Source organism: Amblyomma maculatum, chromosome 9 (genome assembly GCF_055883805.1).
Source record: "Amblyomma maculatum isolate TAMU_Amacu chromosome 9, ASM5588380v1, whole genome shotgun sequence".
Lineage (NCBI taxonomy): Eukaryota > Metazoa > Arthropoda > Arachnida > Ixodida > Ixodidae > Amblyomma > Amblyomma maculatum.
Window position 1 is genome coordinate 78,255,003 of NC_139352.1, and position 13,912 is coordinate 78,268,914.

Sequence of the window (13,912 nt, forward strand, 5' to 3'; positions counted from 1 at the left end):
AAGGAACTGCGATAAAATTGAGCGTTCCTCATCCTATTCACAAATAATTGTACCGCCAAAAACTGCAGGGCATGTGTTCTAACACCGTGGTACCACGCGTTTATCGTTACGGTGAAAACGATAAGCTTCCTCTTCAAGTGAGCAAACATGCTTTACCCGAAGCTTTACTAGAAGCATCCTGCGTACTGATTTCCTTTTTTTTTTGCGGCGCACCAGCTCGGGTCAAGTGCACAATGCACAACTTTCCTGCGACATCTCAATTGTAAGTGAACACGTGCACTTCTCGCCCAGTGACACTGTTACCTCTGCTCTAACGAACAATGCTCAGTGGTTCAGCATAGACTCAGCCTTTTGTAGTCCTAAGTGCTGATGCTATGCACCCATGTCCCCTTCAAACTGTGCAACTCCCCCCTTCTCTTTCCTTTTCCCTCAGACGCCGATAACAGACTTTCCTGCTCCAACTGAGGCCTCTGTAAGCTGCTACTGCCTCAAGTTAAGATTCCTTCTCTGCAGTTGTATTGCTCGTCTTCTCTGTATGACTTGCTGACATGTCCTGCTGTCTGCTGTCAACTGTAAGCAGGCGGAAACTGACAACCTTGTCGCCACATGCAATGTTGCTAACAAAAATGAAATATGGACACTTACCAAATTGAGAAAAGAAGAGAACTGACACTTTAACTCCAAGAATACAGTTTTTGAACGAAGAATACAGGTAAGGCACACTCACACAAGCCAAGATCCACATAGGTGTAGGACTCATAAAATAAAAGACTTACACACGGTCCCAGAAACATCAATTCTTTTTTTTTGTTTTCTTTAAAAAAAGAACAATCGTACTGAGCTGCGCTGGTCAAGCTCACAACGATGAGTATGTTTCAGGTGCAGCAATTCAACAGCCTAACCTCGAGGTAGAAATCCTCGGTCTCCTGCTTGTCGGCCCGCAATTTGAGGGCCAGCGTCTCGGGCTGGGGCGGCGGCCGAGCAGCAGGGCTCTCCTCAAACAGAGGGCGGCAGTCCACCTCGCGGGCCGCCATCATGTCCAGCAGTGAACTTTCGGCCGTCTCCAGGGTCTTCCACACCTCGTCGTTTTCAGTACAGAGCGAGGTGAGCCGCTTGTTGAGCTGGCTCAGCCGCTGCTCCAGTTCCTCCTCCATGGGGTGCTCCACACTAACCTGCTGAGGCTGCGAGGGGCGATGGAAGAAGCGTTAAGTCACAGCCTGAGCATGCTTCTTGCTTGCACGCTAGCAGTAGTATACATAAACAAGCAGCAAGGAAGGTCAGCCAAAGAGTGTAGCCAACAATGATGAGCTATAATGCGAGCCATATATACATCCATATATATATGTAGCTAGTATTCAAGCAACAGCCCATAGATGGACACTAAAGGACTGTCCACTGTCACTTTCCACTGTCACATGCAAAGGCATCTCTGTTCTTTTCAATCATTTTTATCAGGCATCAGTGACAACTGTTCCGGTTTGTACACTGGGATGGCTAAAACCGTGGACGAAAGGATAAGCATCCTGTGGCATTTTGACTAACATCCTTTTACTGCTTAGTTCAATTGGTGAAGGAGAGTGTACCTGTGCGTGAAAGTAAATGCTGTCTCCACAAATTGTGACAGCTTGCGAGGACTACCCGTACCTCTGCGTCTGCCCGATGTGGCTGGAAGGTGAACCGGCGGGGAACCATAAAAGCGGTGTGGTGCCCCTCGAGGAAGCGCTGCTTGTCAGCGCGAGAGTCCAGGTCGGAGACGCGCTGGGCCAGGGCCTGGCAGCCCTGCTGCAGTGACCGCTGCAGGCACTCCTCGGCATTGCAGCTTGTGCGTAGTGCCCGAGACAGGCACATGTGGAAGCCAAAGTCCATGCACTGCGCACACATTGAGTGCAATGAAGTACACTGGTTGGGCAGCCATAACGGAGTGGTACCATTCCTTACATAACGGCGCACCAAGCCGATATGCCAGAACGTCAATCACTGACTGCACCGAACACAAAGACATCATGACTGGCACTTTGAAGACCTTACCAATGGCGCAATTGTGAGAGTAGCGGCACGAATGCAACAGGTATCCGCCACCAGGTTTGCTAAAGCATCCCAGTTCTCGACATTTTGCATTACCATGCTAAACATCCAGTAAATGGATTTTAAGAAAGTGGCAACATGTAATTTGCACAAGATAAATATACCTGGGTAGTAAACAAGGAATTCCCAAGGTAACAATGTCAGTGGGACAGGGCATCAAAAGCCAACAATCACTACTGACTGAGCAAGAACTGCTTGCAGGCGGCAACTCCGTCATTACACAGGTGGTGTAAGAATGGTTTTGAAAGGCAATCCCTGAAGAACTAACCATAGCTCTCACACAGAAGTCCAATATTGCTAACTTCCTGAGCCATCGTGATTATGCCACAAATGTTCCAAGCAGTCACACTGAACAGACAGCCTGCAAATATAATTGAGAGGACCTGGATTACACATAACTTGGCTAAATGGAGTGCTTTCTCTTCCCACAAACATCTACGGCAAAGAAAAAAAAAAATGTCACCGAATATACCATGTGATGAGAGGGGCCCAGACTTTGACAGGATACAACCTCTAGATGTTTCTTCGGCTTTTTTAATTTGTATTTGCAAATATTCTCAAATTCCAAATTAAGTGGCTTTGAAGGATTGTAAAACATTTTATTAATTCTATAATCAGAGGCTGCAGTAACTTATGCGAAATGTGTACGCAACGCTACACGGTCTGCAGGCAAAGCAGCTGGTTTCGCAGGAAATCAGACACAAAGAGGGTTAGATCTTCTAATCCAGTAGCTCCTAGTTGTACAAGCCCTGAACAAACCAAAATGTTTCAAAACGAGGCTAGTCCAATATTCACAGTCTGCCACCACCAGCCATACTCAGCACACAACCTTTGCCACTGGTTTCTAATTAGCCCTGTCCAACACCATCCCTGGTTAGCATATCCTAGCAAATCTTACAATTACATCTCATCACCTGACTTCCGGTGCCTCCTTCTCCATTTCCCTTCACTCTAGATTTAATCTGCCATTAAAAATGGCCATTAGTTTTGCAGTCTCTTTATTACAGGTCCCAACAAAGCCCATTTCAAGACAGCAAACCCGAGAAAAAAGGCTGGGTTAGTTAGCCACTTCTGAAGAGTTTGCTTTTGGATCCATGCACAGTACAGTCTTTGTCAAAAGTTCAGAGCCCAGGGAGTCTGCTTCTGAGCCACTTTGTGTGGCTTGTAATGCATTCCACCAACCAAAACTCCAACCAAAATTTGGTGTTTCCTTTAATACTGTTAAAACTGTGGCTGCGCAGGTATCTGCTACAATGAACCCACTAATGGGCAATTTCATGGGAGGGTACTAATGCAGCCAACCGATTTTTCAGAGTCCAACATTTCGCACCACATTCAATGACTGTAACGCACCCCTTAGGAACATGTACATAATCATGACCAATATTTCAATTTTCCAGAGGAATATGGGTGCCAGCGATACTGTGGAAATCGTTTTTCAATAGAAAGCTCTTTTTTTTTTTTTGGCGTGACAGTGATAAATATGCAAGCAGGCATCACTGTCACAACCAATTGACCAATTGATTCTTCATGGCCTTAAAGGCACCAGCACGGACTTAAACAGAGTTATTCAAACAGAGTTATTCGAACAGACTGGCTTGAGCGGGCTTGGTTATTTTTTCATCACTGTCACTCAAAACAACGGCACACTCTTGTCATCGAGGTGGCCCTCAAACAGCGCGCAGTAGCGCTAAAAACGAGAATGGTGCAGTGTCCACTGTAGCTTCAATGATACCACCACCTGCGAGGCAGGAGGAGGCACTCATTCTTCCAGTGTGTTCTACCTCTCGGTCTTTAAATCCATCGTTACTTACCCATGGAAAGATGGCATGTGCATTTTAGCTCGCAGTATGACCTGCAGCCATGTCGCACTGTCTGGCATCATGAAGTGAAGTGGTGCAGCCCTTACCAAGTGCAACTCTGGCTCAGATAAAGTATAATATTAGAGAATTATAGGATCCGCTTCTGCGGGGTGCCATTGTGCGTGTGCAGATCATAGCGTGGGCATTGTATGCTGCCTGGCGGCGTATAGAAGTAGATAAATGCAAAAAATTGTGCTATGCATTAACTTGCAAGCGGAATGTGGGCAGCGGCAATGTTTATGATCATTAAAGCCAATTTTTTGCAAGTTCTTTTTTTTTTAACTTCATGAATTCTTTTGGACTGCTCAGTTCTTTGGACGATTTCCCAGGTTCTGCCGAGTCCGAAAAATCAGTCAGCTGATCGAAAGTTGAGTCGAATACTCAAAATGGTTGCTTCCACAAAATTATAACTTTGGAATATGACCGTAAACTACTTTTCTTAAGCTGCACACCTATGCCTTTTCTGCGTCAGGTAGTCTGGCAAAATGGAATGAGCTGTGCTTGAAGACTTACGTCGACCAAGTCGGAAAGATCCTCGGCAAAGTACTTGTGGACGGCGGCATTCGCAGCACCCAGGGCGAGCAGGTACTCGTTGCGAGCCTTGAGACACTGCAGGCGCGTCTCCCGGTGCTTAGCGGCTCGCTTGGCGAGCTCCTTGGCCAGAACGCGGAAGCGCTTGCTGCGTTCCAGCTTCTCGCGTGCCACCGCCGCCTCCAGCCGCCGCTTCTGGCCGGCCACCAGCTCCAGCTTGGCGTGCGCCTGCTCCTCCGAGGCGCAGTACACGTGGTACGTCTTCATGGCAGCCTGCAACTCGTGCAAGACCTGCTAGAAGCAAAAGACAGACAGACAGAGAGGACAGGGGAAAAAAAGAAACAGCATGATTTAATATCACCACAGAGGTTTCTGGCATTTGTTCATGTTCTTTATTTGTGACGCAGGAGGTGACAGATATCTGCAGACTCATCAAACTGCTTCTCTGGTGTTCAAGGATTTCGTGTGTGTTTGATACAGCTCATCTCGGAAGGTCGTCGTCACCTTTGAACTGGGTGGGGTGGCCAAGAGCAACCATGATTGTGACCTTCAACAACTGCTGAGTCTAACCGCTGCTGTCACTGCAGCCAAAAAAATTTTGCTGCCACTTGTGGGCACAAGTTCGCTCAGTAAACAGCTTGAAATCTTTGTCAGACTTTTGCCTCCCGTTCATATCTGGGCTCAGCTACCATCCCAGCCACGCGATATGATGGCACTTCGTGGATTAGAAGGCGTGTCGGTCACTTTGTGTGGATAACGTTGTGTACAAAGCTTGTCTGTAGGAAATGAGAACACTGATACAAAATGCGAAACAGACAAGTGCTGAAACCAGTGCTGACATGTAGGTAGTATCTGCATTTTGCTGTATCAATAGGGGTATATGCTAAAAAAAAAGGTGCGTCTTTTCCGTTAGTGCTGCACGTCTGCACTCCTGAGCAATAAACACAAAGTATGCGATGATTTGCATATTACAATGCATCTAAAATGGGACAAGCAGCAGGAAGGTGCCTCATGCATTTCATTCACTAAGGCAGGTAAATTTCCAAGAGGTATGTTAAAAACTGACATAATGCAATTGTAACTCATACCACTCCTAAACCTTATTAGGCCTAATATCAGGCAAAAATGATGCATTTTCCACATGGAGAATCAGCCTATTAGTGGCTGCTACGCAAAGTGAAAAACTGATGAATTTAGGAATGAAAGAGTAACCACCGACCACCAAAATGGCACAACTGTACAATGCATCCATTAAATTTTGCTATTTTCTATGCTGTATCTTCCAAAATATCCCTCACACGGTGACAAAGCTTCATCACCAGCTTTATCAACCGCTGCAGCCATAAATGCCTGCCAGCAAGACTGAAGTTCTGTCACCTTGAGCAGCTCCTCGTGCTGTTGTGTGCCAATGCCACGGCACTTGCGGTAGATGCGCTGCACATCCTCGAGCAAGTGAGCCAGCTGTGCCACCATGGTGGCACCGTACACCTCAGCCAGGGCAGCATGGTCGCGACTTTGGCGCCGCGCATTGGCCACCAGCTGCTCCCAGCAGCCGTGTGACGAGAAGAGTGGCCAGAGTTCACGTCGGGGCCGCTCGGCACGGTGGCGCGTGGCAATAGCGCGCGCCATCTTGTCCAGAGCACGCGAGTACTCCAGCTCCACCTCGGCCCTGCGGCGGAAGTAATCCTGCATCTCGGACACCAGTGCCAACTGCGTCTCCAGCCGCACGTCCAGGCATTTGAGCTGCTCCCCGAGCTGCTGCCGAATATCTGCAGAGCATCGTAAATGCAAATCAGTGCCACATCTTGCCAGTACAACTTTCACAAACTACAGAACGCGCCATGGGAGTCCAATATAGCCACCTGAGAGATTATCGAGCAGCTGCTCTAGTCTTGTGTTGTGCTACATTGCTCTGGCAAACACTGCAGTAAAATGTCCATTTACTTTACTTGCCCTCTAGCACTGGAATATATTATGTCCCACATTACTGCAACTGTTGCTTTGAAATAAAGCCTATATATAATACAACAAAATAGTGCAAATAGAATGACAGAGAGATGCCTGATTAATTTCAAAAAAGCTGCTGATGGGCTCTTTGCAAACCTACGAAAGTCAGTGGTCTGCAAAGGAAAAGCCCCTTCATTATGGTGAAGTGAATTTTAATTTAAAGGAGTTTTGAACACCTATCTTTCGGGCTCTTGTTTTATGCTTTGTAAGGATGCTTAAGACATTACTGTACACTGATCACCATGTGATATTTGCCTACAGTTGCTAAGTAAATTATAATCGAGCTTCTTTCCTCACCTGTTTAGGTTTAGGTTTCAATAGCATGTGATGTCAAAGTGAAGTCTATCCCGTGAAGGATAAAAAGACTGATATAACCGTGTTTTGTTTTTACGTTTAAATTCACCACGCTAAAGCCATCCTGCCTCAAGAACAGCATGCACAAGAAGTGAAGAAGCAGCGATTATATACATATTTTTTTTAATCCCTCATGTGACCTAGACCTGACTGACATCACAGCAATCACTCGGCTGATATAACCGAAACCGAAGAGAAAAAACTTCAATTACAAATAACATCATGGCAGTAGTCAAATACCACCTACTGATCCATATGCAATAAACTCTTATGCATCATTAATTACCAAAAACGAAACGCAACATAAAGTTAGTGGTTTTGGTTTTGTGGGGTTTAACGTCCCAAAGCGACTCAGGCTATGAGAGACGCCGTAGTGGAGGACTCCGGAAATTTTGACCACCTGGGATTCTTTAATGTGCACTGACATCGCACAGCACATGAGCGCCTTGCTTTTCGCCTCCATCAAAAAGCAGCCGCCGAGACCGGGATTCGATCCCGCGTCCTTGAGAACAGTAGTCGAGCGCCGTAACCACTGCGCCACCCCGGTGTGGTGTATAAAGTTAGTGTCTATGCTCCTTTAGCCATTGGCTGCTCAATTGGTTTAGGGGACAGAAACATGAGCAACACTGGAGACATCAGCAATCGGAATACACCGCACACTCCTTGCCCACTTCCAGGCTACAACATTGCGACATGCATAGTATTGTCTTTCTTCGTACAAACCACTGCCTGCGGGCAAACTGATACTGGTCTGCTGGACAAAATATGCACCTACTCGCAGTGTAAAACAAGTGCGCCTCATCTGCACTAATAGAGGTATACGAAGAAGCGATCTACAGACGTCCAAACAGCAAACAAGGACCCAAAGAAAATGTTCTACTTTTCTGAAGTTCTCCGGTATTCGCAGTTTCTGGCATTTCAAAATGTCCTAAACTGAGCCTTCTTGCACATACATTGCCCAGGCTCGCAGCCAGAGTGAAACGATGCAGCCTCTTGCTATCTTTTCCTGGCTTGTTCATACTCGAAACCTGTTTTCAGAGCCAAGAAACTTGAAATTATAGAGCCAAACTTACATTTCACATCGAAGGGGACAAGCACCTGATGTCATAACAAGACCTTTTGCAACTAATAGGACCCCAAGCGTCGCGCGGAAGCACTGCTGCTCCTAGGGCACCTCGATGCGCGCTCGCTACGAGAGGGCGCGCGCATCGAGGCACCCTAGCTTTTCTTGACGCAGAGTGCCATCTATGGCAGAAAAATAGAAACTGGGAATATGGGGGAGTGTTCTTGCGCTGCTGCATTCCTGCCCCCTTCCGTGCACATGCAGAGCTCTCGCGCTGCTTCTGCGGCGCGTCACAGAGTACCGTCAGTGGCATGGCTTCAGAAAAATCTGGTTGCTTAACTTTTATTTTCTGCAAATCGAACTTGAATAAGGTTGAGAAGTTTGTTGACAACATGGACTCCCTGAAGCAGACAGTCGACAACTATGATACACGACCAGATGCATTGTGCAAGCTTTGGAACTCTGAGATCACATTGCATACGCTGCATCCTTTGTATTAGTCATTTTATGTGACAGCTTATATAGCTCGTTTGGTGCAAAAGCCACCAGCATAGTAGTAGCAGTGGTAGTAGTCTGCACCGCATGTTGGAAATAATCTGGGGTTACGTAAAAAAAGTCATATCATATTAATTTATGGTTCTAGTGATCTAGTGGGGGCTGGGCTTTGTGAAACCGCACTTAATCAGCTTTTACCCGTCACTCCCTTTTCTCCTTGAGAGAACAAATAAAATTTTGATTGATTGAATGATGACTGATTTATTGATTGATTGATGTGTAGCAGGTGACGAGTACACAAAATCAATGTAATTATTTGAATATATATATATATATATATATCGGCGCGTTGTTTTTCCTTCCGCTTTGCATTTAATGCTCTTTATTCCAATAATCAACACACGACAACATTCCCGTAAATGTCAACAATATGAATAATAAAAAAAAAGTTTGCCTTGCACTCTGAGACTCTTCGCTCCTTTAAATATATATATATATATATATATATATATATATATATATATATATATATATATATATATATTAATATTATTGTAATTATTTTTTAAATTTCTATATATGTAATATATATAATTAAACATAAAAGGTAAAAATAAAAAGCGCAAAACATCATCTGTGCGCGTGTGTGAAATGATATCGCATCATATCCTTAACGGAGGAGCTTAATTGGCCTCTAATTTTTGGCAAATGCTCAAAATACAGAACGTTCTATAAGCGCTATGAATCGAGGCACTCAATGACGTACTCGATCGATGTTCTGTGCTGTTGAATATCGAGATCACATTTGATTTGTTTTCATATGGCGTTATTGTATAAGCAGTCTTGTTTTCATTGACATAAAAGTTAACTGTGGGTGAGAAACACTATTTTATGGCTGTGGTATCTATCCACTGAAACTTGAGCCTTTGAAGTCATGACATGCTTTCTCCATCCAGTGTTTGTGAGGCAACGGAACTTTAAGCCCTGGAAAGCAAGGCTAGACTATGGAAGCTAGGCTGAGAATCTAGCTCTGAAGAAGCTAGTGTTATTCATTTCGGGTCTCACGCTTTGTTTGGACTTGAGTTTTGTGAGAATATGGGCTTTACAGGACCACAATTGGCTGTGCAAACACATTGTTCAGTGCTGATGGTGCGAAACCAATGGACGTGACGCACACGCATAAATAACAGCGCAAAGGCATGCGAAACAATCCCAGAGGATTGGACAGGGATGTTAAAAAGGTTAGTATTTCTTGAAAAAAGTTTGGGGACCTAATAGCACTTTTAGGTCAGTGGCAAAAGTCAACACTAGAACACATTTGTTTATTCATAGCAGGCATGATCATTCCATGAGAAGTGAGAGCTTTTCATTCGAGACGGAAGATGCCCTTGCAAAGCTGGAACTTAGGCTACGCCAAAACGAAGCTGCGGTGGCCTACATGTAAATTATTATGAAATAAGCCCATGTACCAGTATGGCGACCTCTTTGCACGCGAGTTCGAAAAGCATTCATGCTGTATAATGCAGTACTTCGGTAAGATCACTGCATCATTTGTGAAAGCACGAGAAATGCTTTCGAGCGGGCAACAGTTCATTTTTAATTTAATGGGCAGCTTCCTCTTTGTGAATTAATCGTTAGCCTGTTGACCTCTTATCTCATCTTTCAGAACAGGCAAGGAAACAAACATTCTTGAACGAAAATGTACTCAATCGAATCTTTTTATCCTTTCGTACAAAGACATCCACTCAGAGAGAGTGCGTGCCTGGCGCCGCTTCCCTCCTGCTTGCCGCTCGGACCGAAGGGCACGTATGCGTGCATGCTACTGGTGCTACCGCTGCCGTCTGGCCTGCAGTGCTCATAGCTGCAACAGCTTGCCGCCAGGGGAGGCCACTGCTATCGCGCAATGAAACTTGAGCTTGGGTTCCCTATAACCCTACCACTGCAGTCTCGTTTTTTTTTTTCTTGACCTTTTAATGCCATTTGTGCTTCACAGTCTGTTACGAACACACCCACTGCATAAATAATTTACATGTAACCAACAAACTTTCTTGCCCTTGTCAAAACTGCGATTGCTCCAAGTGGGGAAAAAAAAAGTGCATTATGAGTCACCACAGATATTTGGCATTATTCGCACCTCTAATATTCTGAATGGCGATCTGCCAATACAGAGTTACTTTATACTGCAGTTCGCTGTACCCCGCAGAACGTTAGCAAAAGGTACCCGACAAGTACTCACTACTTTCTCTTGTAGCAAAGACCAACCCTTGGCAAAACCTGATTGCATTGTGTGGAAAGGTAACCTGCAATTTAGATGCGCTCTATGGTGGCTCACATGGGGTGGCTCTATACGGCCACCCCATGAGGCAGCACCATGGCACAGCGGCAGACATGCTCGGCAAAAAAGAAATGCATTCCAGTGTCCCTAGGTACTCGCATTCATGCACATAGCAACACGGAAGCAATAAGACCTGAAGTGTGCCACCTACTTGGTATTGCTTTTGTGTCGTCTGATACTGCAGTTGGAACAGAAACAAGCATTTTATTCTTTTAAAATAACCAATTTCATTTAGGGAGAGGAGAAAAATGCATATGCTCATTTCTTTCCAGGAGCTGATCACTTGCAAGCATTTACTGAACAAATTTCTTTTTGTTTCCTCATTACAAATGATTAATGCTCATGAAATCGTTTCATAACACTTTCTACTCCTCACAATCAGCTTACCCCAAACGCGGAGCGGTTCAAAGGATTCTATCTATCTGGAGAGCCAGAAAGCTAGTGAACATTCTGTGGAAGTGGACCTGTGCTGCTTTCTGAAATTGTCTGGTTTTAGTAACCCCCAATTGCTTCAATAGTCCTGTTTTCCTTTCACTCACTCAACAGTTTAGTCAGAGGCGCTGTACCAAGTTGTCAACAATAAAAAAAAAAAAAAAAAAAAAAAAATGAAATATGTCACTGTGTTACAAAAAAAAATTCAGCGGCACTTGTATTTTTGAATCGAGACTGTTTATTCATTTTTATTCGCCTTCTCGAACGGTAACTGGTGATGGTATGTTCGGAACCAAAAAAACGGATCTAGGGACTTTAGTTCGGACTACTCATGTGACGCGCTGCCGAGCGTCATGCATGACGTCACTGCATGCCTATCAATCGGTGTTACGCCAAAGCCACAGAACCGGGAAACATATGCCCTTAACAGCTGTCGCTGTAGAAATAGAGAAAAAGACGTTCACCCCCCCCCCCCCCTCCCCCTCCTTTCCCCTTACGACTCCCATCCCCACGAAAAACATTCCCTGCAGGAAGAAGGTGAATGCGCCAGTTTTCCGCCCCAGCTTTCTGCACCTCCTCGTTAAGGCAATCGCGGGTAGACGGAGGAGGCGAGGAGCTCGGTGTCCGTCGACAGCCGTCGACCTTTCTTTATTAATATCTTTTTTTGCCCTTCCTCTCGTCCGCTCGGCACACGCGCCGCACCCGACCATCGCTACTCTATCTGGACGATATGGCATCGCGGCGCGCTGTCCGGACACTGCACGACGACGCGTGCCCGCCGCTCACATCCGCTCCAGGCGAACGCACCCCGACGCCGCCACTGAAGCGCCCTGGGGGAGGGGGAGGGGTCGCGGCCCCATATAACGGGCACACCCCGCCGTCGTAGGGCTTGCCGCCGGCGCGCCGCGAGGAAACACGCGACGGGGGCAACCGCAGAGGCGACCCCCGCAGAGGATGGAGGTGGGGAGGCAGCCCGCCGCAAACTTTCGCACGCACCAATGCGCCCACCATTGTCCGGCGCCGCCGCCGCCCCGTCAGCTGACGGGCATTTCGACAGCTCCGCGCGTCAAACAGATCCGCGTCAATCCGCATTCGCTCTCCAAAGCGCCGCGCTCTCTTTCTTACGTCTTTTGTTTCTTCCTTTTTGCGAGTAGTAGTTGTAATTGTGGTAGTAGTAGTAGTAGTAGTAGTAGTAGTAGTAGTAGTAGTAGTAGTAGTAGTAGTAGTAGTAGTAGCAGCAGCAGGAAACGGGCCGCTCCGCTCGGTCGGGTTGGACTGGCAAAGAACTCAAGTTGCGACAGTTGCGATTATTCACGCGCTCAGGCGATAGCGGCGCGCTGACTGATCTGGAATTCGTCCCTGCAAACACTGTCACGCAGGCTGGAAATGAACAATTTAGTGACAACTAAACGGTCACAGAGGTACAGGAGGCGAGGAAGCGCCCCTCCACACGCCTACTGAATTACTGGCTTTCGAAGCGCGGTGGTGGCGAAAGTGGTACTATTTAAGGACGCCGCTTTCGGCAGCTCCTCGCCTGCGACTCAAAGCGTCAAGGCACAGTGCGCAGAAGGCGCCGCGCTTTTCGAAGTCTTGCCTGCGGCTGCTGTAGCTTCTTGCGCTAACAACGTCAACAACGAGCAAGTTTTTCACGCCCGCGAATAAAGCACCTCGGTCAGTCGGCCGGACATCGAGGGCTGCGGTTGAAGCCAATAATAGACGAAGCAGCGCTTTATTTACCGAGCGGGGCATGCAAATACACGCCGCGTGCTTTCAGAGCTCGTTGACGTAAACAGCTGCGCAATATACGACGAAAGCTGTTGACCCGCCTTCCACGGACGATGAAAAGAACGCCGTTCTTTATGGGGAAAGGCCGGGGCCGTAAAATATGGTTGCGTAAGAAGCAGTGAAATTTGAGGAAAGTCAATGCAAACAATATTAATATCTGCAAAGTATTGCGTCTTTCTGTCCAGGGTATGGGCAACACCTGCGTTATAATCAGTGGCAGAGGAATTACGCACAGTTCCGGGACTGTAAGAAATCAAGTCATTATAGCTGTCACTAATTATGTGCTTGCAACTGAAATAATAGCACCTTGACTTGAACTGTCATTGCATCAAATGAAATTTTAGAATTAGCCCTTCCCTTTGTAAACAAAGGACAGATGTTTACAATACCGTAGATTTTAAAGGTGTAGAGATACCAAAATTTTGCTCTTGCGTTCTGTAATGATATGCAAAATCTGTTTTTAAACATGCGCTGACATAGCACCGTGCATGGGTGCTTTTGTACTTCTATGTCTGAAATATGGCTGCCGTGACTGGGATTGGACCCGCGACCTTGGAATCAGCAACCCAAGCTATTAAGGCACCATGACAGGTGTGTTCTGGCTCTGCTTTTAATGGCCTAATTAAGGTTCTGACGTCTAATGTCACAACAGGCTACCTAAAGCATTAAAGGTATGTAATATAATTTATTCGTTTACTTATTATGCAACCCTGCAACACCTAAAGGCATTACAGCAAGAAGGGAATGACAAATGTATCCTATACCAAAAAGGTTGAAAAGTCGCTGCTTCAATTTTATTTCGCTACAATGCTCAATCTAGCGTCTCAGAAGCTGTAATGACAACAAATGAAGAAGCAAAGATTATACCGAAGTTACTTCATGCCTCGTGAGTTTCATACTGCAATTCAATGTTGCAGCCATCAAATCGAAAACCACATGAAAAAAGAAACTCAATTGTAAATA

The 13,912-nt window shown here is 46.0% G+C and overlaps 1 protein-coding gene across 4 annotated transcripts in view; it reads right to left on the minus strand.

Moving 5' to 3' along the window:
• LOC146179516 (SLIT-ROBO Rho GTPase-activating protein 3-like) overlaps nucleotides 1-13,912 on the minus strand; it is a 28,505-nt gene that overhangs the window by 10,297 nt on the left and 4,296 nt on the right. For 3 of the 4 annotated variants that reach the window (XM_084579149.1, XM_084579151.1, XM_084579152.1), the window contains exons 2-5: nucleotides 5,856-6,247; nucleotides 4,461-4,772; nucleotides 1,645-1,869; nucleotides 903-1,181 (exon numbers count right to left, since the gene is read on the minus strand). In XM_084579149.1, the coding sequence (XP_084435275.1) occupies nucleotides 903-1,181; nucleotides 1,645-1,869; nucleotides 4,461-4,772; nucleotides 5,856-6,247 (1,208 nt within the window). The remainder of the gene's footprint in view (nucleotides 1-902; nucleotides 1,182-1,644; nucleotides 1,870-4,460; nucleotides 4,773-5,855; nucleotides 6,248-13,912) is intronic. The other variant, XM_084579150.1, reaches the window with a different exon arrangement.